Source organism: Miniopterus natalensis, chromosome 1, assembly GCF_054644295.1.
Source record: "Miniopterus natalensis isolate mMinNat1 chromosome 1, mMinNat1.hap1, whole genome shotgun sequence".
NCBI classification, from domain to species: domain Eukaryota; kingdom Metazoa; phylum Chordata; class Mammalia; order Chiroptera; family Miniopteridae; genus Miniopterus; species Miniopterus natalensis.
In genome coordinates, this window is record NC_142081.1 from 180,817,905 (window position 1) to 180,837,747 (window position 19,843).

Consider the following 19,843-nt stretch of genomic DNA (forward strand, 5'->3'; position numbering starts at 1 on the left):
AATTTACTTTCAAAACTAAAAAAAATAGGAAGACAAGAGGAACAACTAATGTTCAATTTCATATAGAAAACGACGTCTCCTTCAACTCCCATACTTGGGGCCGATCTTCAGACCCAGAAGGGGCTGGCAGAGGTTTCCCACGGAGCAGACGAGTGCTCAGCAACTGACGTCCCCAGGCTCAGGCTCTCCCACTGTATAATTTCTCTCATTCTAAAATACATTTTTAAGGGAGCGCTTCCCTAGTTTTGTTGCCTTCACACAAAAACCAAGACCTGATGTGAATCTGCAATTCTGACCTGGCCCATCCATGCGGCTCCTCAAGCTTCAACCAAGAGGAACTCAGGGCGCTTTCCTCGGGGCCGTGACAGCTCCGGTTTCCTATTTTTTATAGAGTATTTCCCTGGTGAGCTGCTGCCCTGTCTTTCCATGTGGAAAATAAAAACCAGGACTGTACCTGCACCTCCTCAAAAATCATTGCTTGCTCCTGATTGGTTAATGTTGTCAGGTGCTTCTGGAGTTCTAGTTTGGTTTTGGAAGAATTCATTCCTATTAAGAGAAAAAGAGAGAGAGATGAAAACATATTTTAAAGTTATGAGGCAGAGTGAACACTCCTACACTCACTCCCTTTACAGTCTCACCCACCCACTTCAGGCTTTTGAGATTTATGAAAATCCTAACCAATAAAGTTGCCGACAACGACACCACCTAACGTTTTTTAGTTAGGCCCTCCATGTGCCAGGCACCGTCCTAAACACCAGGTCTGCATGCTATCATTTCATACTCAAAACAATCTGATGAAGAGAATTTGATTATCCCCATTTTACAGTTAAGGAAACTGAGACCCTGAATGCTTACATATTTCCAAAAACCACCACCTTGGACTCCATCTCAAGCCTGTGAGGTTCCAAAATACTTCTTGGGCACTGCTCTGTGTTCAAGCCCCTCACACAATCAGAACACTGTCCTCAGAAAATGATAAATTCCTGCCCTGGCTGGGCAGCTCAGTCGGTTAGAAACCATCCCAATATTCCAAGGCTGCAGGTTCGATCCCCAATCAGGGCACATTCAAGAATCAACCAAGGAATGCATAAATAAGTGCAACAACAAATTAATGTTTCTCTCTCTCTCCCCACCCTTTTCTAAAATAAATGTTAAAGAATTTTTAAAAAGATAAATTCTCATGCATATTTGCTCTCGATAACTTTTCTTAGGGAGAAACAACTACTGCTCCATTTGAAAACTGACCAACATATTTCTCTTGCATGTTAGACTCCTTCACATGAAACTGAATCATGCGGCTAACAACTTTCCTTTTATCACCACTTGCTTGGTAATACTCTTAAGACCATTTAATTACCATTACAGAGGATTCCGAGAAAAAGTTATAAAGTCAGAGTTTTAGTGCCCACTAGTGTCTGATATTTCAGAAAGATCCTTCTCGACACATATATGGCTCAGACCCTGTTTTGCTTTTTCTTGGTGTCAGAGATAAATGCTCCACAGGATGAGATTTAGAATGAAAGGATTTACTGACCTAACTACCATGAAAACAACCGCTGGGTATTATAGACATACCTTGCTGCACTGTACTTCACTTCCCTGGTGTCTGAAGATACTGCATTCTTTACAAACTGGAGATTTGTAGCAACCTCCAGCAAAAAGATTACAACCTGCTGAAGGCTCAGGTAATAGTTAGCATTTTTATTTTTATTTTTATTTAGCAATAAGCTATTTTTAATTAAGGTACGTACACTGTTTTTTTAGACATAATGCTATGACACAATATAGTGTAAATATAACTTTTATATGTGTGGGAAACCAAAAAATTCGTGTGACTCATTTTTATTGTGATATCTGCTTTATTGTGGTGGTCTGGACTGAGCCAGTACTATCTCCGAGCAATGCCTGTACTTTTATGCCAGGGGTGGCCCTCTCCCTATCCCCCTGCCACTCTCCTTCTGTGAGCCCCGGGCAGGGCCCGGTCTTGTCCTCCAGGAGCCAGAGGACCATGGGGATGCACCTATACAACTAAGGATGGCCAGGAGGGGACACCTCTCAAATCTGCAACAGGAACCTGGAGTCCTGCCTGCTTTACAGATGAATTTGCTGAGGTCCAGAGGAGACAGGTGACCCATCCAAGGACAGGAGCCAACCAGCAGCCAAGCCTGGCCCACAGCTCCTCCCTCCTAATTGGCAGTGGCGAGGATGCTGTTCCCCTCCTCACACTTGCAGCCATCTCGGCTTCCAGAAGTTCTTCCTTCCTTCCCACTTTGTTTTGTTTTTTGGGGGTGTTTTTTTGGCCAAGAAAACCCTAAGAGGCCACCATAAAAATAAAGGCCAGTATTTCTCCAGTGATTGCTGTGCCACTTTGCTCAATACTACATGCAAAATCTCATTTAATCCTCAAAATAATCCTTGAAGTGGGAACTATTTTTAGTAATCCAATGTATAGAAGTAAAAACTGAGGCTCGATGAAGTCAAGTATTTTGTCCAAGGTCATCAGCTAAGTAAGGGACGGAGTTAGAATCTGAGCCATGCCTATCTGCCTCCAGAGATCACTCTTAAACAGTCGCTGCCTCCCTTTCACCCAGAGAGTTAGGTCATCTGACACATGAGGGCTTCGATACCAAGTGAATTAATTCACAGGTGGGTAAAAGTGCAGAAAGAACAGGTGGGTTTTGTCAGAGCAAATTCAGGTGCTCTCTGGCAAGATGTCAGGTCCCAGGAGCCAGGGAGATGCATGGTTGATTCTACTGTACTAACTACTTATATGTAGAATCAAAATAAGTGTTTAAACTTATGGTAACATCAGCCCTCAGTGATCGTAACTAACAAGCCTCCCCGCATATGGAGATGTCCCTGACACAGTGTCACCATCCCAGTCCGAACACAGTGTGTTGCTTGATGAGACACTCACATGTGGAGAGAAACCCAAGCTCTAAGAAGAGTTGGGCCGATTATACACTTCCAACCACCTCAGGTGAATTCACGTGGCACAGACTGTTCTTCATACTCAGCAGGTACGAGAGATCCTTCGGCAAGTTTTATTCTTGTCTTCAGGATGCTTGGATTCATTCGGTCCTTCCTGCCCCCACTCAAAACAGAGGCCATCCGACCCCGGTCCAGTTCACTTACCCCACACCCTCCACATGGCTTCGCACCACCTTCAGGGCCTCCTGGGGGGTTTCTGCAGCGAGGTGGCGCATCCCCAACGTGATGCCAAAAGGCTTTACAGGGGGAAAGGGTGGCTAGAGAAAGGGAACCAGAGTCCAGGGTGTTCGCAGACCACCATCCCCGCAGCCCCCTCACCAGGGCGCCGCCTTCCCGCTGTCACTGTGGAAAAGGCTCTCGCTGGGGAGCCTGGCGCAGCCAGAGGCGAGTTTACTTAGAGTGCAAACCTCAGTTCTACTGTTTGTTTTCTTTTCAGTGAAAGTATAATTCATTCTAGTAATTCTGAAAACACTCCTCTAAACTTTAAAATAGCAAAACACTGCATAAATACTACTAGCAGTGGCACACAATTCAAACTCAAACCCGAGCACAGATGCACCTCTCGTGTGTTGTGAGTGCACATTAGGGTGACGTGTCCAACGCCGTCAATGTGTGCCATGTATTTACTCTATTTTATACATCCCGGGGCATGACGTGGCTGTATCAATTAACACAGTGCAGTCCTGAGGTCTCCCTCTCTGTGGCCATGTCACTGGCCCTCTCCACAGCTTATGGAATTCTCAGCCAGACCATATGTTCCCATTAGAACTACTCTTAAGGGAACATGCAATGAGCTTTAATAAACCACTTACTTCACTGTACTGATTAGAATGCAACAGAGCAAAAAGCAAGGGCCTCCAACTGTTCATGAAATGATTAGCACCTCCCCTGCTGAGCACACCTCTAATAACGCTCCATCCACACTCTGGAAATGCTTCCTGTCAAGCAGGCAAAACATACCCTCACCAGCCTACGTGATGGATGCTTTTACATCAGCATAGCTTTCTGTGTGCTTAGATTTTATCAGGTGAAGGATGAATTAAATGATACTTCCCAAACTACAGCTGCAAAATTCCCACCCTGATTAAACTTTGCAGTTACGACTTTTTGAAAGCTAAGCCAGACCAAAGAAAGATTTATCAGGTGGAAATCTGGAATCCTTCCAGTCCCCACAGATCCCAATCTGCTTTATCTGCATGGCCAAAGTCACTGCTGGCTCCTTAATAAGCTCTTAGGGGACATTTCCGTCATCGTTCACCTTATCTTGAAAACCACTAAGGAAAGGGTTAGTGATCCTCTCAGATGGGCCCTTTAGTTAAAGCCCAACTTTTCTTGTTCCCAGATATATTTTGTATAATGTCAGCAAATGGTAACAACTGGGAAAACACAGTTAAAAATATTAATCATTTCGATTCATTTTAAATAGCACCTATAATGCCAGAAAATGAACTTTCAAAAACCTTAAGATGAAAATTGTTAATTTAGCTCACACAAAAAGTGAAATCAATACCATTTCACACCCATTAGGATTATCATAAAGTAAAAAATAAAATAAAAAAACAGAAAGCAACAAGTGTTGGCCAGGATGTGGAGAAATCGTTGATGGGAATATAAACTGGTGCAGCCACTGTGGAAAATATTACAGTAGTTTCTCAAAAAATAAAACACAGAATTACCCTATGATCCAGCAATTCCAGTCTGGGTATATTCCCAAAAGAAATGAAAGCAGGAATTTGAACAGGTATTTGTACACTACCATCCACAGCGGCATCATTCACTATAGCCAAAAGGTGGAAACAAGCCAAATGTCCACCAGAAGATGAATGGATACACAAAATGTGGTAAATATACGCAATGCAGTATTATTCAGCCTCAAAAAGAAGTGAAATTCTGACACATGCTGCAGCATGAATGAAACTAGAAGTTATGCTAAATAAATGAGCCAGACACAAAAGGACACACACTGTATGATTCTACCTATAGGAAATACCTAGAGCAGTCACACTCCTCGAGACAGAAAGAATGGTGGCTGCCAGGGGCTGGAAAGGGGAAAACTGAGAGATGATGTTCAGGAAGTTTCAGTGTGAAAAGATGGAAAAGTTCTGGAGATGGACGTGGTGACAGCTGCACAACAATGGGAATGCACTTAAGGCCACTGAACTGCGCACTTAAAAAAGATAAAATAATACATTTTATTTTTAAAAAATGAAATTAGATTTAAATAGTAATGTCGTTTTTCTTTATACCAGTAGAGCTTATAAGTATTAGAGAGACGTGAGAAACAATCAGATCTTTGTTTTTTAACAGTAACATGGGTTGTTTAACTCTGTGATTCTCCTCGAAAACCACACACAAAAATGTTTTAGAGATTCTCCCATAAATGGAACAAAATACAAAATCCAGGAGAGAGAGAAATGAGCCCCTTCAACTTCGGGGTTCCCTCTGATGAGCACCACGGCCACCACTTCCTCCTGGCCCTGGGCCCTGGGCCCCTCCTGCACTCCCAGCGACAGACCCACTCTCCGCGGAGCACTTCCCTCCCCTTTTCAGAAGGAACATCCTGTCCTCCGTCCATCCTGACTTGTGAGGCCCCCCAGGCTCTGAACTTGCTCGACCCTCCGGTTGTGAAAAGCACAGTCGCTGGTTCTTCCCTGCACAGGCTTCTCCTGGGAGGCCGGCTCTGGTGGCGGGTAACAGCTGGGGCTTTCCCACCTGACTCCTGGACCAGTTTATTCCTAGTTTACCCTAGTTTACGCTTGGACTTCTCTAATCCTCAACTTACCCCTACAATGTGCAAAATAAACAGCCCCCTTTCCTCCGATGATGTGGTGAGGTTTAAAGGGATCGGGATACATGGGAAAGAAGGGGCTTAGCGCAGTGCCTGGCACATCCCGTGTTCTCAACAAATAATAACTGCAGATCATAACATTATGGTTCCCCCTTAAGTCAAATTTCTAGAAATTGTAGTCCATACTCAGTCACCACGTCCTCTACTCTTTCCCATTCGCTCCTCACCTGCGACCCGTCTTCTGTCCCCTGTGCTCCATTAAAACTGCTCTGGCAGAGGTTACCAATGACCTTCGTCACCCAGTGGAAATTCTTTAGCTCTTATCTTACCAGATCTCTCCATAGCAGCCAACAGGACCGGCCACTCACACAACCTTGATTAACAACCGGGCTGGTTTTGTAGCCTTTTTCCCTAACCCCTCCACGACCCTCAGAGCCCCTTGCAGGGGAGCTGGCAGAAGGGGCTGTGGATTTCTCTCTGCGAATCACCTGCCATATGGAACACATTCACTGCATGCTGACAGGTCACCGAGCCCGGTAACTAATACGAGCCTCTGTTGGGCAGAACCTGTCAGCGAATGCAGATCGCCCAGTTTCCGGGGGCCTTTCCCTCCCGCCAGGTTAAAGCATGAAAGGGGCCCCCACTCACCCTCGATGCGCTCGCAGAGCTTGTGCAGGCCCTGCAGGGGGCAGCCCTCGCACAGCTGGGCCGGCGCTTTCGTCTGCTGCACAGCAGCCACCGTGAAAGCCTGTTTCAGCGTCATCATGATTTCATCGACCTGATCAGAGAGAAGAGGGACTGTAGCCACAAGCAGTCCGCTTAAAGTGAGCTGGGCTCAGCACTAAGAACTCTGTGGAAAGACTTAGCATTTTAAGAGTTTTCTGGACTGTGAGCCACAGGTTGGCGGGTAATAATCATATCAGCTAGGATTACCATCTGAGACACACTACGTAGATGCTCAAGGCTCTTACTGGGGATGAGAGAAAACTAAAAACACAAATGCAGTACTGAGTGAAAAAGCCACCTCCTCCCATCGAAAGTTCAAAATGGCAGTTAAATTGCTAAACCAGAGGGTGCGGGCAAGCTGGTTCTTCGAAAATAGTGAAAATTGAAAATGCACATCCAAGTAAGGCTCAGATGCATGCTAATTATTCAGTAGTCATGAAAGAATAATTAAAGCCAAATAATGACTCGTCAGCGAGACCGAGGTTTTGCTAAGGAAAGAGAAACGAGTGCACGTGAAAGTCCTTGTGGCTAAGGTTCCCCGGTAAGAGCTGCCCCCCCGGCTTACCAGGGCCTCATTTGTGCACTGAAACACGTAACAGACGAAATGAAAGCCTCCGCCTCCCGAAGACTCTCGGCAGATGAACCCGAAGTGGTCCACGTGTCTAATACCCTGTTGGAGGCAGGGAGAGAGGAAGGGATGTTGAGCTGAATCCAAAAGGGGCATCACTGCCAGGAAGGCAACTGCAAATTTACACCATGAAACATGAACGAACACCATAAAACGATTATTATTTCAGATATTTTAAATGTCTAAAAGCATCTCTCAAATATGAGGATGAACACTGTTCTTCTAAAATGTCACCCTGATTATTCCCACGATAAGAGAAATAAGATCTATGCTCATTTTAGTACTAAAAGGAAGGGGAGGAAAGCTGACACAGCAAAGTAAGAACTTTTCTTAGGTATTAAAGAATAAGTTACTTGGAAAGTCAAAAGCAGACCTGAGAGTAATGAAGAAACACAACTGTACACATACACACGCACACACAGACACAAAGGTTAAAAGAAAAGATTTAAAACATGTACTTATAAAATAAATGGGTAATTACTGAAGTAAACTGCTATATAGAATGACTCAGAAATTATAATCACAAAGAACAGAGAAGCTTTTAAACATAAGATATTAAGGCCAGGGCTCCATCTTAGTTCCTTGAGAGCTCTTTTTAATAAATATTAATATCTAAACATGTTTTGAGTATCAGCTAAGAGGCTCCTTAACACAGATAAGACATCGTCCATAAATATTAATGTGTCAGGATCTCCTGAGAGCACCAGCCTGAGAGGTATGAGTGCCAACAGCGGGAAGTTCAGGCGATTATGTAAACTTTAGGAAATCATAAAACTATCATGTGAAAAAGCAAACATTTAACATTAACATTTCAATAGAAATAGCAGCAAATCAAGAGAAAAATTCTGTGGAAAATCTCACTTTCAGATCAAATAGTTTCCAATAAATGGGAAATCACAGACGTAAGCTAGCATCTCAAACAATGTTCACCAATAGCCAAGTTGAGCATGTGCTAGAGGTTACTCTGAAGGGAACAAGATTTGGAAAAACTGTTCCTTTCTAAATGGTTCCCTAATTAATCTATTAAGGAACATTATTTTCACATTTTGAGGGGGGAAAAAATCCCTTTTGAATCCTTAAGTAGATCATGTTATAATCAACAAAAATGAGATTTTCATCTTATTAATTAAGAGAAAATGGAAGTAAGGAAATGAGAAGTCAGAGTTTAAAAAATAGTCAAACAATAATGTTAAGTGACCTCATATTTGTTAGGAAGATCCTGAGTAAAACTGGCACAGCTCATTTATAACTGATAGGTTCTCCAAACTCTATGAGACACACTGGGAGAGTATCAAGAAAGAACCCAAACAGACAGTATTCTGAGCAAAACATCCTCAAAAATAATCATTATCTACTATATTTTAAGGAAGAAGAAATAATGATTGGTACTCAAAAAATGTCATGAACTTTTGTAAAGAAGAAATAAGTATCTATTTAAAAATATGTACTTATGTGTATGTATGAATGTGTATATAAAATGTGCACACAGACATACACATATACACCTAGGAATCATCTCTCAGGAACATTACCCATAATTGCAAAAAAAGAAAAGTAGACTTATTTTCTCCAATAGGTTATTGTTTCTAAAAACAAAATTCTTAATTTCAAAATTACAATCATATTTTGCCTTAATATACGAAAGGAAAAGAAAGAAACGCAAGGACACAAATCAAATAGTTAGAGCACATACATCTTGTGACCTTTAGCACTTCTGTTGACGGACAGATATTAAAATAATTCATTAAAAATTCAACTGCAATTGAGCCAATAACCCGTCTCCACTTACCTGAGAGCAAAAGGATATCTCCTTAAAATTTTTCTCCAATGCTATTTTTTTGGTGTCAGGACTGATGAGGTAAACTTCAGATTGACCAATCTTAAAAGATAAACAAAAAAAAGCAACCAGCTTCTCATGAAAGTTGAATTCAAATTTATCACACAAACTTTCTCATTTCATGACCTATGAAAATAGAGAGTAAAAGGGGCAGGCTTCTATAAAATTCTGACTACTACCTCACTGTAGAAAAGATTGTAATTTATCCTATGGATTTTGGGTAGCACAGGACAAGCTGGGTTGCATCACCTTTGTAAGACAGCAGTCTTCTTTGAGATGGAAAGACAAAATCAAATATCCAACAGTTAGCAGCAAAGCCTCAGCTCCCACATAAGTGAATCTTCCAGAAAACAGATCTCTTTTAAAACTTCCTAAATGGTTTTCTAATGATTTCTTACTAAGTCTTTTAAAATTATTGTTAAAATAACCTATCATTTGTGGAGTATACACTGTGTGTTAGGCATTCCTGTACTACTTAGTTTTTCAAAGTTAGAACACTAGCATAAATTAACATTGTCTTACTGATGTGGGTCAGCATGATAGACTTCATTATAGGACTGAGTTGCCATGGCCGCCTGTTAACTGTGCTCCATCCCTCCCCCAGGGCCTTCTCTCTTGCTGCTCCCTGAACCCAGGATACTCTTCTAGTTAGTCACCCTGAAACCTCTGCTCGGTGAAAATCGTTTCCTCAAAGAAGCCTTCCCCAGATGCTCTTGCAGCATCCTCTACTTATCCTTCAAAGTATTTATCACAACTCTAATGAGATAATTACTTGCAATCAGTTGTTGGTCTCCCTTTCCAGAATCTAAATTCCACGTGGGCAAAGACCACATTTATTTACTGACGTATTTCTAATGTATTGCAAGCGACCCTGTACACAGCAGTCATACAATTACTTTCCCAATGACTCCAAGAGAGATTTTTTAAAAATATAGATTAAGGTACAAGGCTGAGTGCCAAGTAGCACCCTTCAGTATACTAGGTCTATGATGAAAACAGAAAGAAATCAGCCCTATGTTCCCTACCTCACTCTCTTGATCTTAAACCTGCATACATCCATCAGCATTAACCTGAGTAGCCAGCTTCCTTACCCTCAACCATCTGACTGCCCTGAGTTAGACACAAAAACAAGACATGACCTTTAAGGTAATTTTGCTCTCTCTAGAATGTTGGTCAGCTTTAAGCCAAAGGAAGAACAGAGAAGGGGGTCAAGGAACAATCAGCTCTCTGTGTCTTCAGAGGCCAGCTCCCTGCTGGGACAGCTCCAAACCCATCAGCTCAGACCCAGGGGGCACCCAGGGAGGGCAAGCCCAGCCAGAAGAGCCTGGATCAGCAGGGGACCAAGGAATACCAAACACCAGGGAAAGCTTCCCTGTCCATTCCTTTGCTGGCATTTGGCCCATTATCAGTTTAGGTATAAATTTCAAAATATCACACCATCTCAAAATCCAATTATCCTGATTTACAGAGAGTAAATGTTTTACAAATTATTAAAAATAGCAAAGAAGAAGTATTTTCCAAAAAGATTTTGTTGAAATAGATTACTTGAAATTAACAAATATTTTTTAAAATCCCTTTTTGGGCCTCTTTTACACATATTAACTGTGTTCTTTCTGCAATGAAAATACATTTTTACAAGCATGGTGGGGGGAGATAAAAATTATACAAGGAAATGAATTCTCTTTATCTTTCCCCTTGGTGATTTTAAAGACTGAGGACTTAAGCAGGGATTTTATCCTGAGAAAAGAACTATTCAGGATAAAAATATATAGACTTGCACATCAATCCAAAAGCTCAACAAAGCCGATTCTGTTCTGAACACGTTCTCTCAGACTGGGGATGCGCACGAGGCTTGGCGATGTTTTACCGTAAAGAGCATAGTTCGATTTTCCTCCATATCTGTGGGCTGCACAATATTGTGCCCGCTGATGAGGTGGTTCTCAATGTCTCTTTCGTCAAAAGAGCTGAAGAAGCTGTGGCTGCGAAGGCCCCCGTCCTGAAGCTCCCTCTTGTAGGCCAAGGAGCGCAGGCCGGGCTGCGAGAAGGCCTTGCGCATGGGCCGGGGGCCCGGCTCCGCGCCCCCCGCCGGGGGGGCGCCCCCCGCGGGGCAGGCGGGCTCGGGGCGCTGCGAGGCCGAGTCCAGCTCCGCTCTCCTGCTGCAGCTGACATGGTTGAACTTCTCGATGCACTCATCGATCAGGGCCGGGGGGGCCTTCTTGTGCGCCACGGTGACCCGGCCACAGAAGAGCACCTCGAACTTCTTGGAGAAGGTGTCGTCAAACTCCGAGGGGCAATGGAGCTCCTCCTGGCGGGCAATCCTCCCAGCCTGGCGGATGGAGCTGATGATCTCCGGCACCTGCACAGAGAGGAGGGGGTGTTATTTGGCACACGCAGTAGAGTGCACACACACACACACACGTGCACAAGAAGCCAACATCGTGCTCTCCCCTGGGCTCCGCTGCACACTCCATCACATGGTACCAAGAGGGTTCTGCAGGGAACCGGTCCATTCCTTTTCTGGCATTTGTCTCAGTCAGTTTACCAGACTTCTAGAAAAAGAAGTTTGCCCTCCTCCCAAGCACAACTTTCACAGAGAAGAGGAACGGTATTTATTAAGCACCTCTTACATCCGAGGGGCTACACTAGAGGGTTCACATACCCACAACACCCCACAAGGTTAAGTCAATTGGCCCACTATGCGCAGCCAGCATAGCAAGCCTTGGAATCAACTGCAGGCTGGTCCCACACCAAAGCCAAAGGTCGGCTCTGGAGAAGCTGTCACCACCACCCTGAGTTTCACCTCCAATGTGGCTCACCAAAATACTACTCAGTTGCTCTAGATCTCATGGCAGTGTACCTTGGAAAGTCATCCACAATAAATGGTTGGTATGAAGATGACACGACTAGGCTGAAATAATCTTACAAAACATTTCTTCAAATCACAACATCATTATTTTCTTCAATGACAGCTGACCATTTATTGCTGAGTCCTGTATTTTCTCACAGTTGGATAGCACTCACTGCAGAGCTTGGAGGTTTTAATCAAGGAGTAAGCAACCATAACAGTATCATTAACCAGCAACACACTGGAGCTCCTACCCACGGAGACTCCAAAGCCTTTGGATTCAATGTAAAGTGACAATCAAGAGAATGAACAAAACGCTCTTGTGCGCTATCGTCGCCCCAGTGCTACACCCTCTCATCACTAGCTTGGGAGGAGATCCTTCAGAGTTCAGAGCAGCAGCAGAGATGAATCTGTCACTGCAGGGGGTACAATCATCCGGATGATGTACACACAGGCACACGCTAAAACAAGACAAGCATGGATTCTACCTCCATAAGGAAGTGCCTAGTTACTGTCAGGACCTAACACCCATAGCAATTTTTTTCCCTTTTTTCTATGTTAGGTAATTCAGTTTAAAGTCTAATACCTATAGGCCCAATGTCATTTAACAACATTATGGGGGGGGGGGAGAACCTTTTCAACTCAGGTCAAAGATCAATACCTACAGTAAAGAAAAGTGGTTTTAATAGATTTTAAAACTATGCTTATATTCTGGGCTCATGACATAATCCCCAAAGTCCCAATGACTCAAAAGATTTATCTCTTGTGATTTCATATCAAGCACATCCTAAAGGCAATCTCTCTGCCATAAAGGTTATGATATATGCTTTCAAGGTATTTTATCATATAAAGAATCAAAATACCTTTAGAAATATTAAATTTTAAAAATTGGTTTCAGAAGTACAAGACCTAAATGATACTAAGTAAACTGAAATGTCAACAGACATCAAACATCCATCTGCACTATCTGCTTGTGCTGTAGCTCACTCTTCTACTGCCAAGTAATTATATAGCATACAGAGGCCTCAAGATTGCTCATCAATATGAAAAAAGGCAGGACAAAGAAGAGAGAGGTAGAAGTCTAGGTTTCATTCACACTTTCGCCAACAAGTCACCAAAGAACCTCAGCAATGACAGCCTCAGTTCTCTCTTTGGGGCGGGGGGGGGGAAGCTTATTAAAAGTTGTTTCTGTGAGGTAAACAATAATGATGTTTTTCAAAGAAAAATAACCAATTTCTGCAAGTAAGGAACCTTGTCGCTCTTCTGAGCGAGTGTCTGGAATTATTTTATCAGGAGTCACGTGAGCCTTCCCAATTATTAACGCCCCTCTCTGAACAGAAAATTCAAAGCTTACCAGTCTTTGAGGTTAAAATAACTGACACTTCTGTATGCTGGGTCATCCGCTGCATCTGAAGTGAGTAATGGTGCCTTTCATTACGTATCAAAGGAGAGAGAAAATGTGTGAAGTCGAATACATTTATGATGACTCAGCAATAAGTGGCACAGACACGAGTAAGACACAAAGCAGAGAACTTGGCCGTTCCCTCGATTCACAGGATCAAAGAAGCTTGGTCAGGGTTGAGCTGCGGTAGCTTTTCCAACCACCAACTTCTTCTATACTTTAATCAGAATCCTAAAATGACATGTTATAGTCCAAGGCCAGGGCCTGCCTCTCCTTGCTCTGGTGTGCTATGTGTAATGTGGGTAGAAAGGAGGTAATTGGGGTTAGAAAAATCACTGGGATCCTGACCAGAAGAATATAACAATTTCAGAATATTTGAAGGCATATTGCCCATACTTTCAACAAGAAATCATAAATAGTTAAAAATCTAATGTTTAAAGATTATTATAAATCATTCAAGTATACTAAGAGACTACTTAAATTTAAAAAATAGGTTCCAAATGTGTGTAACTGTGTAAAACTCTATTGACTGTTTTGTTCCCTTTACCAGAACAGACCTGGGCACTGCTTTCTGAAAGGTGAGGGTACAATGTCCACTTGTGGGGAAATCTCGAATTCTCCATTCTTTATAACTCTGTCCAGGACTCACCTGCACTGTTACTTGTTACATGAGAGAACTGGATCATTTACTTCATTTATTTCCAAACATTTTTCCAGGTATGACTCCATGCCAGGAAGCAGCGGTTCAGGAGTGTGAGGTGAATGCAAGGAGGCCCTGCCTGGGAAGGGAGTGGAGTACCGAGTAACTGACATGGGGTCTGCTGGGACCTGAACTAAGAACCAAGCACTGAAGATCGAGAGAAAGGATGAATGGAAGATTCTGAAAGACAGAATCCAAAGGACTTAATGATCACCTGGAAGGAGGAGGTGAGTGAACTGAAGACTGCATGTGACTTGCAGAGCTCTGGCTTAGACTTCTTGGTGGATGGCTGTGCCATTAGCCCAAGTCAGGAAAACAGGAGAAGCAGGTCTGGGGAGCTATTACAATGAGTTCTGCTTTTGTACATGTTGAGTAAGACCAGGGGGACCTGAGGTAAAGGCATCTAGTGGGCAGACGGACAAATGGGCCTGGCCCCTAAGACAGGAGATCTAGATTCAGATGTCGACAGCTCATACACAGGAGGTAGCTGACACCTTGGAAAGAGAAAAAGGGAAAGTAAAGGAAGGGAGCAAAGATGGGACCTTAGGATATACCAACATTTCAGGCAGAGAAGTGGGAAGGAAGGCAGGAAAGGATGATGTCTGAGGTCCAAGGGAAGCCAGGACTCTGGTGTCCAGGAAGGGAGAAGAGGCGACTGAGAATAAACCGAGGGCTGAGGCAGGTCTGCTGGAGCTGGCAGCTTACAGAGATATGTAAAAAAAGGGGGGACTGCCAATACTTACCCCCAAAAGAAGCAAACTTAACTGAAAAACATCTCAAGGTGAAACTTCAGTCTCTACAAGAACATATACTTCAAGATACAATATTTACAAACATACAGACCCTTTCAGGCAAACACGCTGAGGCCAGCGGAATTTATTCCCACTGATATGATCTGGGTACTTTTAACAAAAATCTTTTTTTAGTTTAGTCACAGCAATAATATCTACGTCATTTCTGACTGCAGATAAGCAGATAAAGTAAATCAAAATTAACCAAAGCAAAAACAAGAATCTGAAAAACATTTTACTGGAATAAATTCAAGAAGAGTTTGAGATTTGGTTTTATTTCTTTTTACTTTGGGACTCGCAACAAAAAGGAATCATCAATAATAAAGAGGCCCTGTTTAGATATGAAATTTTACTGAACTACTCTTCTGCTGACCTATTTGAGTTTATACTAAAGCTCAACTGTAATGTAAATCTGCACTTATTTCAAACCAAAACAAGTTTCTTTCGAGTTCACATACTAACAAATGTATGGTGTAGTATGAAGTTTCTGCAGCAGGCTTAAGTGAATATCATTGTTACTCAGTATCCGGAAGATGATACCCTAAGAGAGTCAGAAATACTCATTTCTATAAATAAAATCTCTATTTAAACATTTGGGTCAACTTTCTTTTTAAGGATTTAGGGATTTTAAAGGATTATAAACACACTGCGAGGTGTAATTTTATTCACAAGAACTTAGGAGCCCTGAGACAATATTTGGAATGAAAAGTCATTTTATTTTACATTTACAGTGTTTGTCTGTCCACTGGTAACAAATAAATATTAAATGAATCTAAAGAAGCACGTATTTGTATTTTAAATTCTAGCACTTTTTCCTGTTATTTAACATTAAAACATTCCAAAACTGCAAAAATATGACAGGCGACACTGTACTCTGTCCCTTGGATGAAATGTTCCCCCACTGCCAGGCGTTAAAACAAGCACTTCAAACAGGAAATAATTATTCAGCAGTTACATTCCAGAAAGAACAGCCTTGGGTTTTGTTTTTGTTGGTAATTAGTGGCAGTTTTTTATTTGTTGGTGATAAACAAGGTAAATAGGGGAAGGAAACTAAATTAAACCAAGTATTTCTTCACTCCATATTACATGCCTTGAATTCCACACAAAATACTAAAGAACATTTCTTCATCTAAAGAGAATAAAAGACCTGTCTGACAGTATCTAGACAGGACACGTGTGAGCATCTGTATCCAACAATGCAACCTGTTGAGATAAGATTCAACACAAAGATGTGAATACACCTCATACAATGAGTAATCCGTGATTCCCCCGACCTTATGCGGCTTGAGGTGCAGGAGGTAAGAGACACGTCTAAATATGTGATTTTTCAATATAATGTGATAGACGCAGGAACACAGACGGGAGCGAGGCACAGCATGTGTGCTGGAGACGGCTGTCCCGAGCAGAGGTCTGTCTGCCTTGCCTGCCTGCCTTCCCTACCTCCTACTGAAGCCTCAGCTCCTGCTCTGCGCTTACAGTTAGCCACATGCCAGATTAATATGCTACATCTTCCAAAAGAGAGATCAGATGTGCTCATCAGCTGGCTGAGGAAGCACCTGGCACATATGAAACGCTAATAACCGCTAGCCCCCACCACAGGCCCACACACCCTCATTCATCACTATTTTTCATTAAACAGGAGTAGTAGTCCGCTTCCCTAGTTCTGAAACGGCAAACTGGATAGACACAGCTTTCAAACCATATGGAAAGTCTATGCAAACACAACACCCAGCGTTATATTCCAAATGATCGTTTGAAAGGTTCACCACAACCTCTTGATTAAACCAACACGTTTCTATAAACCCTTAAAACAATGAGACTACAATCCACATAAGAAGCGATTTAATAGCTGCAATAGGGAACAAAAGGAAATGTGAGAAGGTAAAAAAAGGAAATGAAAGAGTGGGAGAAGATACCACTGTAAGATTATGAAATTATTTTGTAAGTTTTCTAAAACAAGTTTTAAAAGTCAAAACATTTTGATTGGTCAGCATAAATATGGACAGAAATCATGGAATAAACCACTGGGAACATCAGTCCTCAAAGTCCAAGCCTCTTCATTTAGTGTATTGATTCACAACTCAGATGCACATCAGAATTGCCAATATTTTAAAAAGTGAATGTCTAGCCCACCCCAGTGCAGATGAAGCAGCTGCTTTGGAGGGCGGGCCCGGGCACCTGCAGTTTTCAGAGGCCCTCCAAATTCTAATGGGCAGAATCCCCAATTTACCACCTGTCCTTTGTTATGCTCGAAATAAGGAATGCTCACCCTGTCCCCCACACCATTGCACCCCAAAATGATTGATTACAAGGCTTTAGCAGCACAGATGCAGCCCAACTGCACAGACCATGCTCACAACAGAGGTGAAAAAACTAGTGCAGACAAAAATACTGAATCACCATCCAGGTACCTGATGAACTGTTTATACCATTTAAGGGCACATTTGATTTGCCAATAAATTCACTGCACTTCAGAGGTCTCAGCTAATTAAATACCTAAGAGTGAATGCCTTATAAAAAATGTTACTCTATAATTCTGATCAAAGTTTACTTCAAAATAATCTCTCAAAGATTAAGAAATAAATACAATGAGCTAGCAGTTAATAATAGCAATCACCCAATATTAGTTATGTATGTTACAAAATCTTTAAGAAGGGACACTGGGGTCCCTTTTCTACAAGGTAAGGAAATAAAAACGTCACTACGCTACGAGAAACCATCAAACAAAGCTCTGGTTCCTTCTCCAGGACACATGCCATCATCAGTTTTTGAAATTCAGTCACTGAGGCAGAGACCATCAGTAACGGAATACTTGGTCACACAGTGTGTGTTTATAAACAAAACAGGAAAATCAGCTAGAGCATTGGGCCCCAATACTGTCTTGCTTCTACCTAAAATCATCCAGGACCAAACATATTAAACTTATTAAAACTTATTTTCAAACGAATGAGTTGCCCATGTGTTGTGTTTTCACACGCAAATCAGTAACCTTAGACACAACACTTCGAGGAGGAGCATATGGCCCCTCAATTAGGCGACACACGAGTCCTTCACCTGTTCTCATTCATGCCCCCAAACAGAAGTCCTTGGGAATCTCAGAGCAGCTAAAACCCTAGCGTGGGAGCCGGCAATTCCCGCCCACGGTATCCGCCACAGACGTGCCCAGGCGCACCAACGCTGCATGCAGGGACCGTCACGGCATTCCTTTTTTATTTTAGTCCTCGCTTGAGGACATTTTTCCCATTGCTTTTTCGGGGGGGTGGGAGGGAGGGAGAGAGAAAGGGAGAGAAACATCGATGTGAGAGAGACATGGATTGGCTGCCTCCCGCACGCGCCCCAATGGGGACCGAGCCTGCAACCGAGGTACATGCCCTTGGCCAGAATCGAACCCGGGACCCTTCAGTCCATGGGCCGACACTCTAACCACTGAGCAAAACCAGCCAGGGCACGGCATTCCCAATGGTAGAAAACCAGAAACAACCCCGTGTCCACCAAGAGAACTGAAAAGTCCGTGGCACAGTCGCGCAGCCCAAGACGTGCAGAATGAGAATAAGCTGTTCCACGCGCAACAACGTGGCAGGTGCGCAAACATGACAACAGGAGCAGGTACAAGAACCGCATGGCATGATTCCATTCTTGCAAGAGTTCAAAACGGGCAAAACTAAGCTAGGATGACCGGGGCAGGACAGTGATTGTTCCTGGAGGATGATGGCCTGGGAGGGGCCTCAGTTTTTTCCCTCTAAAATAAAGGGAATATATGAAATTTTAGATCATATTGGAAAATGTTCAGAACGGGCCAAAGTGGAATTCACGCTTGAATGACTTGCTTACCCACTATTCCCGGCCCCTGTGCTCCCTGCCACACAGAATGAGGAAGGGTTGTAATCACATGTGACACAAAACGACTAAGCATCAGGACACAAAGGGTCTCCACGGTGCCTCACGCAAAGGTCTAAATCTGCCACTAGAAGATTATTCCGATTCTCTCGGAAGGCGATTTTCTTCCCCTCGCACCAGGGCCTGGGGCCACTGGAGTGGCACATGGTCTTGCCCTCTCTCTGGTTGACACCCCTCCTTTGCTCACCTGTACACAGAATCTACCTCAATGGAAAACACAGCAAAGGAATTCTCTGGGCCAGATCTCCAAGGGCAGGCCTTTTTTCTCTTTCTCCAGCAAAAGATAAAGCTTTGCTCTCCCAAAGGAACTGAATGAGAGCTCTGTGTGCCAGGTGTAGGGCTCTGAGCCTCAGCAACAAGAAACAGAGTTGTCCCCACGGAGGCTGTGCTTTGTCTCAGAACCCAGGTAACTCAGTGCGAGGCTGGAGACAGCACCATGCAGGCCAGACACAAACACGGGAGGGGGCATGCTCACCACCAAAGCCACGGGTCTAGTCCTTGTAATCACACCGGAACTTGACTGCCCACTACAACATGCAAATACCCCAATTCATGTGTAACCAGCCCCAGGCAGCACCTCAGTTTCACTCTGTGTACTTGAAACATGCTCAGTGGAATCCGTTTATCAGAATTAAGGTGGCTACTGGAAAACATAGGCTTTGATCTCAAACTCTTTCCCTCTCTATCCCTGTTTTAAGAGGAAAATATAGCATGTGGCTTTCCCCCTGAGACATCTCCCTGGTTCACACACTCTGCTCCTCCAGTCCCCAGGGCCTGGGCTCCCTGTCAGCTCCAGCAGAGGTTGCCTCTAGGCCAGAGGGGCTGACGTCTCTGGGCTGAACTGAAAGGTCAATTGTTTTATGACCAAGACCTTTTGCGGGCAGGTTGCTACTGAGCAGAAAGGACAGGAAGAGAGGAACGCCTTGAGCCTTGCCTCTGACTCCCTCCCAGGAGCCATGGTGAGGCCGCCGGCTGTGGCATCTTGCCTCGGTGTGAAAGTCCCAACCTCAGGAACCAAAGAGAAACAAGTACTGATTGTTCTACCACTTCTCTATAATCCAACCGCCTTTTAAAACACAGCAGCAGCATTAGTCATCTTTTATTTCCAATAATAAACTTAATACACAGTCTTGTATAAAAAAGGAAAAATATAGAAACATATAAAGTCACCCATAATCCAGTGGGTTCACTGGATAAGCCAGGCTAGAAATACCCAGTGAATTTGGTGGTTCTTACAT

General features: G+C 43.2%; 1 protein-coding gene across 1 annotated transcript in view; it reads right to left on the reverse strand.

Annotated features, from left to right (window-relative positions):
• TBC1D1 (TBC1 domain family member 1) overlaps nucleotides 1-18,751 on the reverse strand; it is a 107,496-nt gene extending 88,745 nt beyond the window's left edge. The window contains exons 1-6 of the mRNA XM_087828340.1: nucleotides 18,653-18,751; nucleotides 10,838-11,326; nucleotides 8,923-9,012; nucleotides 7,071-7,175; nucleotides 6,428-6,557; nucleotides 455-546 (exon numbers count right to left, since the gene is read on the reverse strand). Of these exons, the coding sequence (XP_087684466.1) occupies nucleotides 455-546; nucleotides 6,428-6,557; nucleotides 7,071-7,175; nucleotides 8,923-9,012; nucleotides 10,838-11,326; nucleotides 18,653-18,751 (1,005 nt within the window). The remainder of the gene's footprint in view (nucleotides 1-454; nucleotides 547-6,427; nucleotides 6,558-7,070; nucleotides 7,176-8,922; nucleotides 9,013-10,837; nucleotides 11,327-18,652) is intronic.
• Between the last annotated feature and the right edge of the window lie 1,092 nt (nucleotides 18,752-19,843).